Source organism: Pleurodeles waltl, chromosome 3_2 (genome assembly GCF_031143425.1).
Source record: "Pleurodeles waltl isolate 20211129_DDA chromosome 3_2, aPleWal1.hap1.20221129, whole genome shotgun sequence".
Taxonomy (NCBI): Eukaryota; Metazoa; Chordata; class Amphibia; order Caudata; family Salamandridae; genus Pleurodeles; species Pleurodeles waltl.
The window spans coordinates 182,741,536-182,760,449 of NC_090441.1; the positions used below are offsets into that span (position 1 = coordinate 182,741,536).

At 50.5% G+C, this 18,914-nt stretch overlaps 1 protein-coding gene across 2 annotated transcripts in view; it reads left to right on the forward strand.

Annotated features, from left to right (window-relative positions):
• The window catches only part of LOC138286661 (astacin-like metalloendopeptidase), a 518,669-nt gene that overhangs the window by 62,186 nt on the left and 437,569 nt on the right, over positions 1-18,914 (forward strand). For both annotated transcript variants that reach the window (XM_069227126.1, XM_069227127.1), the window contains exon 4: positions 18,694-18,834. In XM_069227126.1, the coding sequence (XP_069083227.1) occupies positions 18,694-18,834 (141 nt within the window). The remainder of the gene's footprint in view (positions 1-18,693; positions 18,835-18,914) is intronic.

Sequence of the window (18,914 nt, forward strand, 5' to 3'; positions counted from 1 at the left end):
GGCCTGGCTCAGGACATCCGGTTTCGTGTAGGGTGTCCAAGCAGATCTGATGGACATGCCCTTTGACGGTACATGCTTGTTTGGCAAGAAGGCAGACTCCGCTCTGGAGCGCTTTAAGGACTCTCGAGCTATGGCCAAGTCCTTCGGCCTCTCTGCGTCCCCTCGTCCACTGACTGCCTTTCACCCCTTTCATGTCTATAGAAGGGGCATGGATCTGCATCAGCCCTATGCCAGCTATGTCCTTTGCAGCCAACCCAGGGTTTGCAAGAGTACAAATGCAGTGTCTTAAGAACTAGAGGGTCTGCAGGCCAGACGTCATCTACCATACAGCCCCTGGCAGCTACAGCCTCAAAGCCCTCCTAGTTTGATTCTGCAGGACCATGGTTGCCCGTGAGGGAGAATACTGCATCATCTCAGGACGTCTATAACATCCAATGCATGGGCACTGCTGATCACCGGGAAGGGCTATGCCCTGCCTTTTCAGTCTTTTCCTCCTCCTAACCCTCAATTTTTGAACCGCTGGCGGAGGATCATTTATCGCTGCTCTGAAGGAAGTTACGACTATCTTCACCAAGAGAGCCATAAAATGCATCCCCATGTCAGAAGTAGGCAGTGGTTGTTATTCCTGCTACTTTCTGATTCCCAAGAACAAGAGTCTCTGCCCTATTCTAGACTTGTGGACTGTAAATCTCTTCCTCAAAAAGAAGAAGTTCAAGATGCTCAGTTTGGCTCAGGTCTTGTCTCCCCTAGATCTAGAAGACTGGTTGGTAGCGCTGGACTTCGGGATGCGTAATTTCATATCCCTATCCTGCGGCCCACAGGCATTACCTGCGGTTCAAGGTTTGTCATAAACATTTTCAGTTCACCGTACTGCCATTTGGCCTTACCAGCTCCACTCGGGTGTTCACCAAAGTCATGGCGGTGGTCGCAGCACATCTGGGCAGGTTAGGGGTTTCAGGCTTCCTATACCTCGATGACTGGCTGTTGAAGGAGGATTCATCCCAGGCGGTCATATCCCACCTTCAGACTACAACGAACCTCCTGCATTCACTAAGGTTCACTATAAACATGCCGAAATCACACCTGACTGCCTCTCAGATGCTCTCTTTTATAGGAGCTGCTCTGGACATTGTGCAGTTTCTGGCTTACCCTCCCGAGCAGCGACTCTAGGATGTTCAGGCTATGATACCAATGCTTCTGCCTCTATCCTGGGTTTCGGTGAGACTGACTCTGCTGGGCCTCATGGCCTCCTGCATCCTGCTGGTAAAACATGCCAGATGGCATATGTGGGCTCTGCCATGGGACTTGAAGTTCCACTGGGCGCAGCCTCAGGGAAGTCTCTCTGACATTCTCCAGATCTCGGGGGAACAGAGAAGTACCTGCAGTGGTGGATTATGAATCGCTATTGGATCAGAGGCAGACCTCCTCACCCTTCCCCAACGAGACCTCACAGCAGTGAAAGATGTGTCACTCCTGGGATGGGGCAGCGATCGGGGAGAGGTGGAGATCAGAGGACTCTGGTGTCCAGTGGAATCCATCTCCACATCTACATACTGGAGCACAGGGCGACCCAACTAGCGTTGACCTCTCTCAAAGGGAAGTTAGTGGAGGTGTTCACAGACAACACCTTCGCCATGTGGTACTGCAACAAGAAGGCAGGTGGGATTATGGACCCTCTGTCTAGAGGCCCTACATCTCTGGACATAGCTGGAACAACAGGGCATAACCCTGGTGGTTTAACACCTGGCAGGTTCTCTGAATACGAAGGTAGACAAACTCAGCCATCGATGCCTAGCGGATCACAAATGGAGTTTAACAGTGGGGAGAGCCTTCAAATCAAATCATGGTTTATAAAGCGCCACTACTCACCCGTAAGGGTCTCAAGGCGTTATGGGGGGTTGTCCTCTGAGCATCAGTCAAAGAGACAGGTTTTAAGGTCCTTCCTGATTTGGGGTAGCGATGGTGACTGCCTGAGGTGCATGGTATTTTAGCTCTTTGCCGTGAGGTAGGGGAAGTATCTCCTACCAGTAGAGGTTTTCCATATGTAGGATACAGTGGATAGTGCTTATTGAGCAGAGTGGAGAGGTCTGGTGGGGGAGTAGAAGGTGATGTGGTGGTTGAGGTAGGCAGGTCCTAGGTCGTGGAGGGCCTTGTATGCATAGACAAGGAGCTTGAAGTTGATTCACTTCTTGATAGGGAGCCAGTGGAGGTGTTTGGAGATATGTTTGCAGTGGGGAATGACCAGGATGAGTCTGGCGGAGGCATTTTGGATGTGCTGTAATTTCTTGAGGTTCTTCTAGGTGATATTGGCGTACAGGTTGTTGCCATAGTCGAGTCTACTGGTAACCAGGGCATGGATTATGGTTATACCGCAGTCCTTTGGGATCCATTTGTAGATCTTCCGGAGGAGTCAGAGTGTGTGAAAGCAGGAGGATGTGACTGAGTTGACTTGGCGGGTCATGGTGAACGATGAGTCACAGATGATGCCAAGGTTGGTGCGTGGTTTGTTGGGGTGCGGTGGTGCCTTTGGTTGATGGCCACCAGGAGTCATCCCAGGCTGATGTGGATGGTCCCAGGATGAGGATCTCGGTCTTGTCAGAGTTGAGCTTGAGGCAGCTGTCCTTTATCCAGGTGATGACGGCTTCCATCTCGTGGTGGAAATTCTTCTTGGAGGTAATGGGTTTTTTGGTCAGTGAGATGATCAGCTGGGTATCGTCGGTGTAGGAGACGATTTTAAGTCCATGGTCCCTGACGATGAATGTGAGAGTTGCCATGTAGACATTGAAAAGTGTGGGGCTTAGGGTGGAGCCCTGTGGAACTCCGCAGCTGATCGCCGTAGGTTCTGACAGGTAAGGCGGGAGTCTGACTCTTTGTGTAGGCCAGACAGGAAGAAGCGTATCCATTGTAGGACCTTTCCACGGATGCCGGCTGCATGGAGCCTGGAGCAGAGGGTGAGGCGTGAGATTGGTTAGATCTGTTTGCCTCTGAAGAGAATGCGCAATGTCAGCAGTATTGCGTATTGGAGTTACCAAGGCTGCACTTGCTTGGCAATGCTTTTCATCGTGAGTGGAGCTCATTCTTCCTGTATGCCTTTCTGCCCACACGACTCCTGCCCAGAGTTCTCAAGAAGATCAAGGTCATCCGTGTGGCTCTGGACTGGGCACAAAGAGTCTGGGATCCCGAGCTTCTGAAAATCAGCATTGATCCTCCGATCAGGCTGCCCCTTTGGGAGGATCTTCTAATACAACAGCAAAGGAGGGTTCTATGCGTCAACCAGTCAACTCTGCGTCTTCATGCATGGAGATTGAGTGACAGCAATTGATAATTTTGGACCTTCCTCCCGAAGTCTGTAAAGTATACGCCTGCCGTTGGCAATGTTTTGTACGCTGTTGTACAGAGAATTTTTTTTTAGAACCTCTGTCTGCTTCTCTAGCTGAAATTCTTCTCTTCATTCTTTTTCTTGCCCAACAGGGTTCCTTTTTTGTAAGTAGATTTCATTAAGGGCTTGTAAATATGTTTCCTCGTACGCCCTTTTCCATGCCTCAGTGGGATCTCAATTTGGTCCTCACATACCTCATGTGCGCTCCATTCGAGTCTTTGCACAATTGTCCCCTCTAGCTGCTCAACATCAAAACAGCATTCTTAGTGGCAATAACATCTGCCCAGAGGGTCAGTGAGATACAGGCATTATCTTATAAGCTGCCCTATCATCTGTATTTCAGGATAAGGTAGTGCTACACACCTGTGCCTCTTTCCTTTCTAAGGTGATGACCCCCATTCCATTTGGGTCAATCTATCACATTGCTCACCTTCTTCGCTCCTCCACATCCCTCTAAGTAAGAGGCGTGACTTCACCGACTGGATAAAAAAGAGCTTTGTTGTTCTACCTTGACTGCACAAAAGAGTTCCAGGTGGACGACCAACTCTTTGTGGGGTATGTGGGAGCAAAGAAGGGATGGGCAGTACAGAAGTGGACCATTTCATGCTGGGTCATTCTCTGTATTAAGATCTACTTCATCCGGGCTAAGAAGCAGCCTCCTGAGGGCATGAGGGCCCAAACCACCGGGGGAAAAGTTGCGACTACGGCGTTAGCCCATGGAGTCCAAGTCCTTGACATCTGCCAGGCAGCAACGTGGGCATCACTGCACACATTTGCCAAACACTACTGTCTACCACAAGGATAGGCATTTCGCCCATTCAGTCCTGCAGGACGTTTTAGTAAAAGAACTGCAGCCCACCTCCAGGATGATATGGCTTGGGTATCTAATCAAAGGTAGGGAATCTGCAGCTAGAAGTCTCTATCAGATGAACAAGTTACTTACCTTTGGTAACGCATTCTCTGGTAGACACTGAGTCTAGCTGCAGATTCCTTACACCCACCCATGCCTCCCCGCTCTGCAGACTTGTTTGCTAGGGTTAGGGGGATTCCATTTTTCAGGGCCCTAGTTTTGATAAACATTGCGCCAGTTCTTGTCATGGCTTTGCGCTTCTGGTGTGGAAAGTTATGATAAAGTAACTGATGGCCGCACGCCTGGGTGGCGCTTAAATAGGTGACCGTGATGCCACGTTTGGCACCAACGATGCCAGAGTTTACCACCCACCCCTAATTATTTTGACAGGCCCAGCCATTTTTACAAAAGGAAGCCAAACATAGCTTTGGATTTGCGGGCATTGTACAGACTTTTCTTTTGGTGACCGCCTTGACTTCTGTGGCGAAGGATTTGATCAGTGCTTATTTGCATTGTAAAGGTTTGTTTATTAGGAAATTAGGTGCCAAAGATAGTTTTAGCAGGTGGGAGTATCAGTTTGTGAATATGGCTAGAGAGCAAGAACCTACTGTGAAAAAAAGGAGCAAGAGTCTGCTATATAGGAAAGGACAAGGACCAATTGTGCAGGAAGAAGAAAAGCATGGAGCAAGGACCTATTGTGAGTGAAGAAGCAAGGACCTACTGTGCAGTTAGGAGAAAGGCCTGACTCTGTATGAAGTAGCTAGTACCTACTGTGAAAGAAGGAGCAAGGGCCCATTGTGCACGAAGGGCCAGGGACAACTGTGCAGGAAAGAACTAGGGGAAGGAACAAGGACCTACTGTGCAAGGAGCAGTAAGGTCCTACTCTGCACATAGGAGCAAGGACCTACTGTGCAAGAAGGAGCAAGTGCCTATTGTGCAGGAAGGGGCAAGGGCCAACTGTGCAGGAAGGAACAAGATGAAGGAGCAAGGACCGACTGTGCAATAAAGAGCAAGGAACAACTGTACAGGAAGGAGCAAGGGCCTGCTCTGTATGAAGGAGAAGGGGCCTACTGTGCAGGAAGGAGCAGGGGGCAACTGTGCAAGAAGGGGCAAGGTCCTACGGTGCAAGAAAGTGCAAGTTCCTACCGTGCAGGGAGGGCCAGGGTCAACTGTGCAGGAAGGTGCAAGGGGAAAGCGCGAGGACCTAAAGTGCAGAGAAGAGAAAGGGCCTATTGTGCAGGAATGAGCAAGGGACTACTGTGCAGGAAAGAATAAGGACATACTGTGCAGGATGGGACAAGAACTAACTCTGCAGGAAGGTGCAAGGGGAAGGAGCCAGAACCTAGTATGCAGGAAAGAGCAATGACCACCTGTGCAGGAAGGTGCAAGGGGAAGAAGCAAGGACCTACTGTACAGGAAAGAGCAAGGACCATGGCTTCGCTTCACAGGACTGAAACCTGAGGCACAACACAGAATTCTCAACCTCCCGTTCACTGGCAACTCACTGTTTGGCTCAGATGCGGATGACAAATGGACAAGATAAAGACTGAGCTGGATACACTCAAGGCTGTGGGCCTCAGGAATCAAAAAGAATTCTGAAGACGATACAGGCCTTATTATAAACACTCTTATCAGCAGAGGGTTCAAACCCCTCATTGGTTCACACACCACCACCACCAGGCCTGATTGCGTTATCATTCCCGCATCAGCCAGAGGGAGAGAAGCTCCTCGTCAACCCGCGACCTCTTCCAAAACACCAGCCAAACAATGAGCCCTCACTTCCGCCTTCTCCGTTACCGGCTCCGGTGGGGAGAAATACCATCAGACATCTGGATGAATGGCGCTTCATCACAAGCGACAATTGGGTCTTGAATATTGTTCAAAATGGCAATTTACTTCGATTCAGGCTTCCTCCTCCCACTGTCCCACCTACAAAACCTTCATGTCATCAGCCAGACCTCCTGCAAAACGAAGTCACCATTCTGCTACAAAAGGGGACAGGGTGATTACTACTGCTAGGAAAAAAGAGCCCAAATGGAGAATTCATGCAATTCAGGATTTGAGACTTCTGAACAAATTTATACACAAAGTAAAATTCAGTATGCTTGTCCATCCCCAGATCTTCCCTCGACTCCATTAGAGGGACTTGGTGTGTTCCATCGATTACAGGATGCCTACTTCCTCATTTCAATAACCACATCACACGTATAGTTTCTATGATTCAAAGTGGCATCCAAACACTACCAGTACAAAGTATTACCATTTGGCCTGAAATTAGCACCTCACATATTCTTGAAATACATGGCCGTAGAGGTAGCATACCTGAGGAGAAAACGAATAATCGTTTACCCCTACATGAATGTCAATCTCATAAAAAGTTCCTCCCCGTCACAATCTGAAAGACATTATGGGGGTCATTACAACCCTGGTGGACGGTGTTAAAGCGGCGGTAATACCGCAAACAGTCCGGCGAAAAAAAAAAGGGAATTATGACCGTGGCGGAAACCACCAACAAAGACAGCCACTTTAACACTCCGACCGCCACGGTGGTACAGACAATCAGCGCAGCGGTCACCGCCAACAGACAGGCGGAAGACAAAGTACCGCCCACATTATTACAACAGGCCAATCCGCCACCTTTTCCAGGGCGGATTTACCGTGGATAAAAACACGGCGGAAACAGGCATTTCAATGGGAAAACGCTCACTTTAACACACTCCACGAGGAAGGGGGCACCATGGAGCCGGAACTCCAAATACTCCCTGCGATAGTGTTCCTGCTCCTCTACGATCATCAGCAATGCCGGCGCCGAAGACAACGGTGAGTACTGCACCTACGACATAGGGGAGGGGGGAGGCAAAAGTCAGGGGGACACACACGCAACACCCCCACCCCCACCCCAACCCTCGCACACTACAACACAGACACCAATGCATTTCCAAACATCACAGTAACAACCCCAAACCCCCCCCCGGAAGAATACAAAGACAAAAGGAAATGAGTTCAACCATTGTAATGTATCAAAATACAGTATGCTAATATAAACAGATATATATACACATTCAAAAAATTATACATCACGATTAGTAGTGCAGGTATGCACCATTCAATGTCCGTGGACCACTGGGCCCAAAATGCATGGGCGAGGCCCACACACGATACCTGTCCAGAATCGGAGAGAACACTGCTGGGGCATCAGATAGAAATACAACAGGCACCTCAGGGGGAAGGGAAGGGGGGGCACCTCAGCCGGATGAGTGCACCACGCCAGATCCACGACGGGGCTCCATGCCCATTGATGTATCCTGGGGAGTGCAAAGCCACAGTCTCACAAGTCTTTTCAGTGGGTGGTTTCCCCACTGTACCATCCTGGGGAGTGCAAAGCCACAGTCTCACAAGTCTTTGCAGTGGGTGGTTTGCCCACTGTACCATCCTGGGGAGTGCAAAGCCACAGTCTCACAAGTCTTTCCAGTGGGTGGTTTGCCCACTGTACCATCCTGGGGAGTGCAAAGCCACAGTCTCACAAGTCTTTGCAGTGGGTGGTTTGCCCACTGTACCATCCTGGGGAGTGCAAAGCCACAGTCTCTCAAGTGGATAACAGTCTCCACTGGTTCTGGAGTGGGACTGGTGCCCAGAGTGCTTTATCCTGTTAAGGACTAAGATAGTGGATGCTGTTCTCCACTGGTTCTGGAGGGGGACTGGTGCCCAGAGTGCTTCATCCTGTTAAGGACTGAGGTAGTGGATGCTGTTCTCCACTGGTTCTGGAGGGGGACTGGTGCCCAGAGTGCTTCATCCTGTTGAGGACAGAGGTAGTGGATGCTGTTCTCCACTGGTTCTGGAGGGGGACTGGTGCCCAGAGTGCATCACTCTCTCCGTGACGGTCCCAGTTCCGTCACTGCCCCTGCCGCACATGGGCTAGTGGTGCTTGAGTTGGCTCTGCTTGCCCTGTTCAGCGGTGTTTGCCATGGCGGTCTTTGCCCTGTTCAGCGGTGCTTGGCCTGTTCAGCGGTGCTTGCCATGGCGGTCTTTGCCCTGTTCAGCGGTGCTTGACTTTGCAGTTTCTGACCTGTTCAGCTGTGCTTGCCATGGCGGTCTTTGCCCTGTTCAGCGGTGCTTGCTCTGTTCAGCGGTGCTTGCCTGTTCAGCGGTGCTTGGCCTGTTCAGCGGTGCTTGCCATGGCGGTCTTTGCCCTGTTCAGCGGTGCTTGACTTTGCAGTTGCTGACCTGTTCAGCGGTGTATGCCATGGCGGTCCCTCATTGCCCAGCGGGGCTGTGGCTGCCGGGGCCCTCCTGGGCACTGACGCTGGCGGTGGTCTCCTGACCAGTGACAATTGGGCTGCCCTCCTGGGCACTGACTCTGGCGGTGGTCTCCTGACCGGTGACGATTGGGCTGCCCTCCTGGGCACTGACTCTGGCGGTGGTCTCCTGACCGGTGACGATTGGGCTGCCCTCCTGGGCACTGACTCTGGTGGTGGTCTCCTGACCAGTGACGATGGGGCTGGCGGTTGATGGCGGCCTTCTCCGCCGTGTTGCTCTTCCCAGACTTCGGCGTTTTCTTCTGCCCCTTCCCCACCTTGGGAGGAGTCACAGCTGACTCGACACTCCCCCTGGGACCCTTGTGAGCGGCTTTGCCGGCAGGAGTCTTCCCCCTCTCCCGTCGGGCACTGTCCAATTTCTGGTGCTTCACAGGGGGGGACTGGCTGTGCTTTGGCTCCATGTCACACTGGCTGCCTTGGTGCCCAGTGCACTCCACATACCTCTAACAGGCACCACTGGTACCGGAGTTTTTTTGGCTGAGACCTATGAATTGGAGGGGGTGGTGGTGGGAAAGAGGTCAACGTTGCTCAGGAAAAGTTTCTGACGAACACTGGGACGGGTAGCTGGAAGGGGTCTGGGAGTGGAGGAAGAGGAGGTGGTTGTAGGAGGTGTAACTTTAGATGATTTGGGTGCAGGTGCATGTTCTGGAGGCTGTCGTGAGGTGGATGGATGTTGGGTGTGTGTGTGCCCGTGTTTGTGTACTTTGGGAGGGGGCGTCACAGACACACTGGGAGAGGACACAGGGGACGTGTAAATGGTAGTGGGGGTGGTGAGTGCAGGTGAGCTAGGTGTGGTGGTGGGTGTTTTGGTGCGAGTCCTAGTGGCTGTAGTGGTAGTGCATGCAGGTGAGAGTGCAGACGACACTGGGAGGGAGGAGGGAGATGACGAGGAGGGGGACACAGTGGAGGCAGTGGATGTTGCTGTGTCTGTATGTGGGTGATGCTTGTGTGAGTGCCTGTGGGATGTGTGGTGCCTATGTTTGCCTGAGCTGCCCTTGTGTGTTGAGGTGTGTGCAGGCTGGTCTGATGGTGTGCTTGGGATAGGCAGTGGTACAGGGGATTGGGTCTGGGTGGAGGAAGTTGGAGGGGGAGGCTAGACACAGGGACAATTGCTGCCATCAGTGCTGAGGCCAGAGATTGCAGGGTTCGATGATGGGCAGCCTGACCAGAATGAATGCCCTCCAGGAATGCATTAGTGTGTTGCCACTCCCTTTCTACGCCATGGATGGCATTCACAATGGTAGACTGCTCAACAGTGAGTGACCTGAGGAGGTCAATGGCCTCCTCACTGTGGGCAGCAGGGGTGACTGGGGCAGGGGCTGAGGTGCCTGGGGCGAAGGTGATGCCCACCCTCCTGGGTGAGCGGGCACAGGGCAAAGGCTGAGGGGCTGCTGGGAGGACGGTGCTGGTAGGGGGGGTGGCGGCTGTACCTGTAGTAGTGGGGGGCACAGATGTTGCCGCCACCACAAGGGAGCTCCCATCGGAGGACGAGTCCGTGTCGCTGGTTGCTAATCCGGTGACCGCTGTGAAGCTCCCCTCGCCCTCCGTCCCACTGGTGTATTCTGAGTCCGTGGTGTGGCCCTCCATGGCCATGTGGGATACAGCCCCCTCGTGCTCCGGTGCCACTGTACCTCCGCCTGATGATGCTGATGCACAAAAGAACAGGGAGAGAACAAAAAGGGGTGGGGAAACAGAAGAAAGACAGGTTGAGTGCATGGCTTACCGCTACCGTTGGCGGACAATACAGACACAGCAGCCCCCTGCACTACGCCGCGCTCTTGGGCTCTACAGATGCAGGTCCTGGGATATGGCCTACATGGCTATGATGGACATCTGCACACATAGATGACACAGGGGCATGTATACCTGTACTTGCCACTCTACAGAGGTGGGGTGGAGTGCCACATGGCCTGCATTACGGAGGGGCCTAGCCTACGGAACTCGCCCTGGCCTAGGGAAACCCACAGCCCTCCTCCCCCACCCAGACCCCTCCACTGCGCGCAAAGTCAGCAGAATGAGAGTGTACTCACCCCCTTGTGTCTGCTGTGATGCCCTCATGCGCCCATCCAAATCAGGGTAGGCCACCGCCAGGATCCGGAACATCAGGGGGGTCATGGTGCGACGGGCACCCCTCCCATGTTGGGAGGCCATCCCCAGCTGAGCCTCCGCCGTCTTCTTGCTCCAGCGGCGAATGTCCTCCCAACTTTTACGGCAGTGTGTGCTCCGTCTCTGGTGGACCCCCAGGGTCCGGATGTCCTTGGCGATGGCACGCCAAATATCCTTCTTCTGGTGGGCGCTGACCTACATGACATGTACAGGGGAAGAAGAGAAGTCATTACCAACTGAACCGTCGAAGTGAGTGGCCCACATCCCTACCCTTGCCATGTGGCACATGCATTCACAGACCTTCATGCTCGCTAAACTCTGCCCCCTTCCTTCTTACATCCAGCCCTCTCCACCCAGGCATAGCCCCTACAACTTGCACCCTATGTACTCACCTGTTGGTCTGGAGGACCGTAGAGTAGCGTGTACTGGGGGAGGACCCCGTCCACGAGCTTCTCCAACTCCTGTGCAGTGAAGGCAGGGGCCCTTTCCCCAGACGCACGTGTCATTGTCTCTTCCAGACCGAGGTCACAGAAGCACTTGCAGTGTAGGTCCTCTCCGGTCGAAGATCAGGTATCGAGTGATTGAACAGATAGAAAATGGCGGTCACGTCCGTGGCGGTGACGTCCGCGGCGGTGCGTATCATCACCGCCGGCGCACTTCGTCATTGGCTCCTGGGACCCATAGGGTCCAATGTTAACCAATGCAGCATTGCGCCGCAGTTACCTCACATCACATTGTCCCAGTTTAGAGGTCAGGCAGCCGCCATTTCAGGGGCCCACATGGCTTCATTTTCAACTGCGTCACACATACCTAGGCCTGGACTCAACACACATACAGACAACAGTTTGGATTTTGTTTCGTGTTCTGTGTAGCTGTGGGTACATACCTCTGAGTTGCTTGACTCTGTGGTCGCTGTTGTCCTTCCTAGGCACCGTCAGCTGGGACATGTGAGGAGATAGAGGAATCCTCCGGTGTACCGACCGCTGGTGGACCTGTTGACAATGGAGGAGCGACATTTAATCATCACCTACAGGTTTGACCGTGCCACAATCCAGGAACTGTGTACCCAGTTGGAGCCTGACCTGATGTCACCAATCCGCCATCCCACAGGAATCCCCCCTCAAGTGCAGGTGCTATCAGTGCTCCATTTCCTAGCAAGTGGGTCATTTCAAACAACATTGGCCCTGGCATCAGGGATGTCCCAGCCTATGTTTTCCAACGTGTTGTCCAGAGTGTTGTCTGCCCTGCTGAAACACATGAGGAGCTACATCGTTTTCCCTCAGGTGGAGGATTTGGCTACTGTTAAAGGTGACTTCTATGCCCTTGGACATATCCCTAACATCATAGGTGCCATTGATGGGACCCATGTAGCTCTGGTCCCCCCCACAGGAGTGAATAGGTGTACAGGAACCGGAAGAGTTATCATTCCATGAATGTACAGATGGTATGTTTGGCAGACCAGTACATCTCGCAGGTAAATGCTACGTTCCCTGGCTCAGTGCATGACGCCTACATCCTGCGGAATAGCAGCATCCCTTATGTGATGGGTCAACTCCAGAGGCACCGTGTGTGGCTATTAGGGGACTCTGGTTACCCCAACCTGTCATGGCTATTGACCCCAGTGAGGAATCCCAGGACCAGGGCAGAGGAACGCTACAATGAGGCCCATGGTCAGACTAGGAGGGTGATCGAACGCACCTTCGGCCTCCTGAAGGCCAGGGTCAGGTGCCTCCATATGACAGGTGTTTCCCTATTCTACTCACCAAGGAGGGTGTGCCAGATCATCATCGCCTGCTCTATGCTTCACAATCTTGCTTTGCGACGCCAGGTGCCTTTTCTGCAGGAGGATGGTCCAGATGACGGTGTTGTGGCAGCTGTGGAGCCTGTGGACAGTGATGAGGAGGAAGCAGAGGAAGAAGACATTGACTACAGGGACTCAGTCATACAGCAATATTTCCACTGACACACAGGTGAGAACACTTTCTTTACTAATACATTTACTTTCACACTTCTACCTCTATCCTGTCTGTCAATTTCAAGCAGTATTTGGTAACTGAGTTGTACATTTCCATTACGGTTTCACAGGTGTGGTTACCAACGTGTGTCATCTGCTTGCATCCTTCATGGGCTTGTGATGTGTGACATAGGTATGTTGACATTACATTTTCGAAATGATTTTGTCATTGTCATGGCTAATACACATTTTCACAGACTGTGAAGCCAATTTTCACAGGAAAACCTATGGAATACCAGCCCTTTTCTATTTCTCCAATGGGATTGGTACTATTGCATTCTTGTAAAAAGAATAAAAATGCTTTCCGGATGAGCCTCCTTCCTGCTGGTATTTCGTGGAAGAGACTGACTCCAGATTGTTTTGTGCTTCAAGGGTGTTAATTGAAGTGCTAATTATTGGAGGGGGTGGTAAAATGGTGATGGGTGATGGTGGAGGAATGTCCGTGACAGAGTCCAGTATATTAGTCTCCCAGGTGCACTGCTCATATGGGCATAGGGAGTGGAGCTGGGGCAGTTCCAATATGGACAGGGTTACAAAGTGGGACAGTGGGATGACAATCAGGGTGGTCTCATTTCTTGGCGGGGGTCTTGCCATCGTGCTCTTTCCTGTTCCTGGATCTCAGGGACCGCTTGCGTGGTGGTCCTCCGTCTGCAGGGGGTGTGGTGGTCCTGTGGCGGGGCGTCCTGTCCACTAACGCCGGCGGAGGTGGTGGGCAGTTCATCGTCGAGGCTAGTGTCAGGGGCCCCTTGGAGTGCCACGGTGTCCCTCATGGTGTTCTGTATGTCCTTCAGCACCCCTACGATGGTTCCCAGGGCGGAACTGATGGTTCTGAGTTCCTCCCTGAACCCCAAATACTGTTCCTCCTGCAGGCGCTGGGTCTCCTGAAACTTGGCCAGGACCGTAGCCATCGTCTCCTGGGATTGGTGGCATGCTCCCATGAAGGAGGAGAGGGCCGCGTGGAGAGTGGGTTCCCTTGGCCTGTCCGCCCCCTGTCGCACAGCAGCCCGCCCAGTTCCCCTGTGTTCCTGGGCCTCCGTCCCCTGGACCGTGTGCCCACTACCACTGCCCCCAGGTCCCTGTTGTTGTTTGGGTGGTGGATTATCCTGGGTTTCCTGTAGTGGTGGACACACAGCTAATTGACGTGTCCTGGGGACGGAGGTATGGGCCCGCTGGGTGGGTGCTGTACTGGTGTTTCCAGAGGGTGGAAGGTCAGTGTTGGGTTGTGCCTGTGCGAGGGGAACCGACTGTCCCGAGGCCCACGATGGTCCGGGCAGGTCATCTGGATCCTGTTGGCCAGAGCTGCTGTCATCACTGTGGGCCTCTTCTGTGGGTGGGGTAGAGATGTCTGGACCCTCCTGTCTGGTGACGTTGGGTAGTGGTCCTGCAGAGGTGTAAAAGCATGATTATTGTATCTGTGTGTGTCATGGTGTGCAATGGGTGGGTGAGCGTGTACCCCAGTGCTAGCATTCCTGTGTGGGGGCTTGTGTGATGATGGTTAGGGGGTGTTATGGGTATGTGCAGTGGGCATGCTTTAGTGATGCGTCTCCATGCTTTGTTGTGTCATGCAGGGCTTGGTGTTGGGATGGGTGGTTTGTGTTATTAGTACATTAGTGAGTAATTGGAGTGATAGGGGAGGGGGTGAGGGTGGGGGTGTGTGATAGCATGCAGGTAGGGTGGGGGATATGATAGTTAAGATTTGACTTACCAGTGTCCATTCCTCCACCGATTCCTCCGAGGCCCTCAGGATGCATAATGGTCAAGACCTGCTCCTCCCATGTTGTTAGTTGTGGGAGAGGAGGTGGGGGTCCGCCACCAGTCCGCTGAACCGCGATGTTGTGCCTGGAGACCACGGAACGCACCTTCCCCCATAGGTCGTTCCACCTCTTCCTGATGTCCTCCCGATTTCTTGGGTGCTGTCCCACTGCGTTGACCCTGTCCACGATTCTTCGCTTATCTCCATTTTCCTAGCTATGGAGGTGTGCTGCACCTGTGATCCAAATAGCTGTGGCTCTACCCGTATGATTTCCTCCACCATGACCCTGAGCTCCACCTCCGAAAACCTGGGGTGTCTTTGGCGTGCCATGGGGTGGTGTAAGTGATGTGTAGGGTGGTGTATATGGTGATGAGTGTGATGATGTGTAGTGGTGTGGGGTGTTTTGTGCGTGGATGTTGTGTGGGTGATGGTGTTGTGTACCTCTGTGTGGTGGGGTTGTCTATTGCTGTGCTCTCTCTCTCGCCTTCGTCTATGATTTTTGATTGTAGGGGTTTGTGGGTGATGTGGGTGTGTGTTTTATATTGTGTTGGGTGTGTGGGAGTGGTGTTTGTATTCGTATCAGGTGTGTGTATTTTGAATTGTCCAATGTGGCGGTGTTGTGGAGATGTGGGTGTATTTTGAGCGTGGCGGTGTGTATCGCCAATGGAATACTGCGGTTGAAAGACCGCTGTGTGAATTTGTGGGTCGTAATAGCATGGGCGTGTTTCTGTTGGCGTGACGGTGGAGGTTTTGTTTTCAGCAGTTTATCACTGACCTTTGGTATGGCGGACTTGTGTGGATGTCTGAATTTCGGCGGATTCCGAGATGTGGGTCATAATAGCTGTGGCGGAATTCCACGGCGGTGTATTGGCGGTCTTCTGCACGGCAGTAAGCGGCTTTTACCACCAATGTTGTAATGGCCCCCTATGTGCCTGCATCTAGACCCGGCAGAATCTAGGTTTCCAAATCCATTTCAGGAAATCAATGCAAACACCGTCCCACCAAATACACTACCTGGGAGCAACTCTAGACACAAGAGGCAAAAGAGTGTATGCTCCAGAGGAGACATTATCCTTAATTGGTTGGAAATATCGGAATCTCCTAGACACTCGTCATCCATTGGCCAAACAAGTAGCATCTCATCTGGGATTGATGGCCTTGTGCATCTTCATAGTCCCTTATGCCAGGTTACACATAAAACCTCTACAACAAACTCTAGAGGATCAGTGGAATCAGTTCTCGGACTTCTGGGATGACAAACTGACCCTCTTACAAGAAGTGCTGCAATTTCTACCATGGTGGTCTCACTGTCATAACCTACTGGTAGGAGTTCCCTTCCATTGGACTCTCCTACACAGACTCTCATCACGGATGCCTCTCTCCAAGGTTGAGGTGCCCACATAGGACCCCTACAGATTCAAAGACTATGGTCGGACAAAGAACAGTAATATCACATCAACATGCTGGAGCTGAAGTTGATCTATCTAGCCCTTAATCCATTTTATCCATATGTAACAACAAATTCTCTTCTGGTCCAAACAGACAACATGACCATGATGCATTTTTTAAACAAACAAGGGGGGGAATCATTCTCGCCCCCTATCACTGGAGGTACACGCCATTTAGCACTGTCAAATAGCCAGAACCCTAACAATTTCAGCCATTCACCTGTCGGAATCCAGAACACCCAAACTGACTCTCTCAATCACACCTTCACCAAAAACGCACGATGGAATTCTACACCATGACATTGTATAAGGTATTTTTTGAGAATGGGGCAGCCACACATCAACTTTTTTGCAGATGAAAACAACAAAAAATGTCTACACTTTGCATACAGTTTTTCCTGACCAGGGTCCAAGGCCCCACTGCCCTGGGGACAGTCACCTCCCCAGGGGTACAGAAATTATGTTTGCTGGAGGAGTGGCAGGGTCAACTGGGCCCCTGCAACTTCAGGGACCACCACCTCCCCTGGGAATTCAAATATTTTCATTCAGGGGGCAGAGAAGAAGAGGAGGTCCCAAAACATGTTTTTCGCGTTCATTTTTCTATAGGGATTTTGAACAGCGACAACACCCAACTACTGGACAGAATTATACCAAATTGGGCAGAAATGTAGCTCTTGGTCTAGGAAGAGCCCTTTTTGTTATTTGGTGTAAATCTGTTGAGCAGTTTTTGAGAAATTAAAGAAAATCCAAATATGTATATGTAGGTACGCAAAGGCTCTGTGAACCCTCCCGATCTCGTACTGAGATCTAATTGGCTGCCAATACTTCAACAAGGCAGTGCTGGCAGCCATCTTGGGACTCAGCTTCAGCCAAGTCCCAGAAAAAAAAAAATGGGCCAGGGTAGGGACACCCTGACCCCTTAGCTCTGATGCTGGGGTCTCCCAGAGCGCACCCCCTCCCCCCACCGAGCTGAAAAGCATTTTTTTTATTTCACCACAGATCGGTGGAGCCAGAGAATTAAAAAAAAAAAAACAAGCACGGGCTCCCCAAAGGTTACAGGAATGTTATAGTTAGGCTCACATTTCAAACATATCAAACCATAGACATTCACCTGTTATAGTTAGAGTTATCTCAAGTAACTATAACTCGGGCCCTAAGGTAACTATAACTCGCGCTCTTGCCATACACTGCTAATTACCCCACAAATTACAGCACTCATGACATCTTTGATAACATCACTGATAAAATCAATTTGCAGTAAAACTTTCGACAAACAACCGTGCAAGGTGGGGTGCAATTTATATTTACCCTAGGGCACTAGTTATAGTTACTTGAGATAATTAACTATAACAGGTGAATTTTTATGGTTTGGTACATTCAAAATGTGAGCCTAAATATAATGTCCCTGTAATGGAACCTTTGGTTTTTTAAAGTGAAATATATATATATATATATATATATATATGTAATTAGAAGTACTACCTGAAGCACACATTATTATATATATGTATATACCTGGAGCACATATGTACTGTATATATAATATGTGCTCCTGGTCCCCGCACATGGGCAGGACTATTCAATGCTTGTGACTTTGATGAGGATTTCCCTGGAAGATAACTAGGATTACAGGTAAGCAATTTATCCCTCTTCTCCCTCACCCTTGTCCTCACTACCCTTTAGGCCTCCTTAACCTCTCACCAGCTTCAATTGCGTTTTCGGGCTGCTTTAGGTCTACTTCTAGGTAGTGATGGTTCTCTTCAGGTGCACCTAAATGAGAAAGAGTTTAAACTTGTTTCTTTTAGGGCGATAACAGGCCTCATGATCTAAGGACTGAGCACGGAAGACTATTTGATGTGATGGATTAAAGCAGTAAACAAGTTACAGTGATACAAGTTCAAGATTTGGAAGAAGATTTCTGACTGGAAGGCACAGAAAGAAGGAAGTGTGGGCTGGTTTCAGACCAGAAATAGAAGTGATGTCACCTTATGGCTTTTTAGTTCTTTCAGCCGCTACTGGTAATATTTAACATTAGTACCTGGCGGTATTATTATATTTCAATCAGTTCCTAAGGATAATTTGTTTTTAGATGCAAATTATTTTGTTTCCTTAGTGGGTGAAGGCTTTAAACAATACGTCTCCACAGAAAAAAAGTGCCAAAGGTGTCTACCAATAGAGGCTTTGTCCAACAGAAAAGAAAGGCCAGAGCTTGTCTCAGGCATAGAACATGATAGAATTGCATGAAAAAAGGGATAACATGCCTGTACTCAGGGAGGTGCACTGGTCAAAGTGAAGCCCTGTTGAAATAGTCTTCCAACCAGCTCTCCTAATGAACTGGGATGTTGTAATAAATCTGATAGACTTCTAACTGCAGATTCTTTACCTTAAAATTATCCCCAGGTGTCAGACTGGATATGGAAATTTTTTGTGAGCAGAACCCCTGCGCACTGGTAGGTGGCCTCGTTTGGCTCCAGGTAAGGAATCTGCACCTAGATAGTCTCTACCACATAAGGCGTTACCAAAGGTATTTAACGTGTTCTGTAAGTATGGTCAAACAAGCAATGCAGTATATTTCTACAACTTATTTCCAATGCACGGGGTTAGGCCTAAAGGCGAAAAGGCGGAAAGCACAGGGGGATTTGTTTGAAATGTTGCTTTCCTTCTGTCTCCAATTAAAGCTGATCTGTGTCACTTTCAGCCAACCTGCCATCAATTACCAGTTGTATATCCGACTTGTCATTGCATGTATGGTATACTCATTCGATATTTCATAAAATGTTTTTTTTATTTCTAAAACCCATCTGATCACCTTGTTTATATTCACCAGGGATCAAAGTTTCACTGGATGACATTGATATTCTCTTGATATCTTACCGCAATGCCCTGCAATGCCCAAAGGGCCAGTGCTTGTGGCCCCAATCAAGCAAAGGACTCGTCCTGGTGCCCTACGTTCTCGACTCCGTCTACGGTACATTTTCTACTTTCAAAATTCATACACAAAGTGGAACTTAATGCAGACATTCTTTTTTTTTTTTAAATAAAGACTTA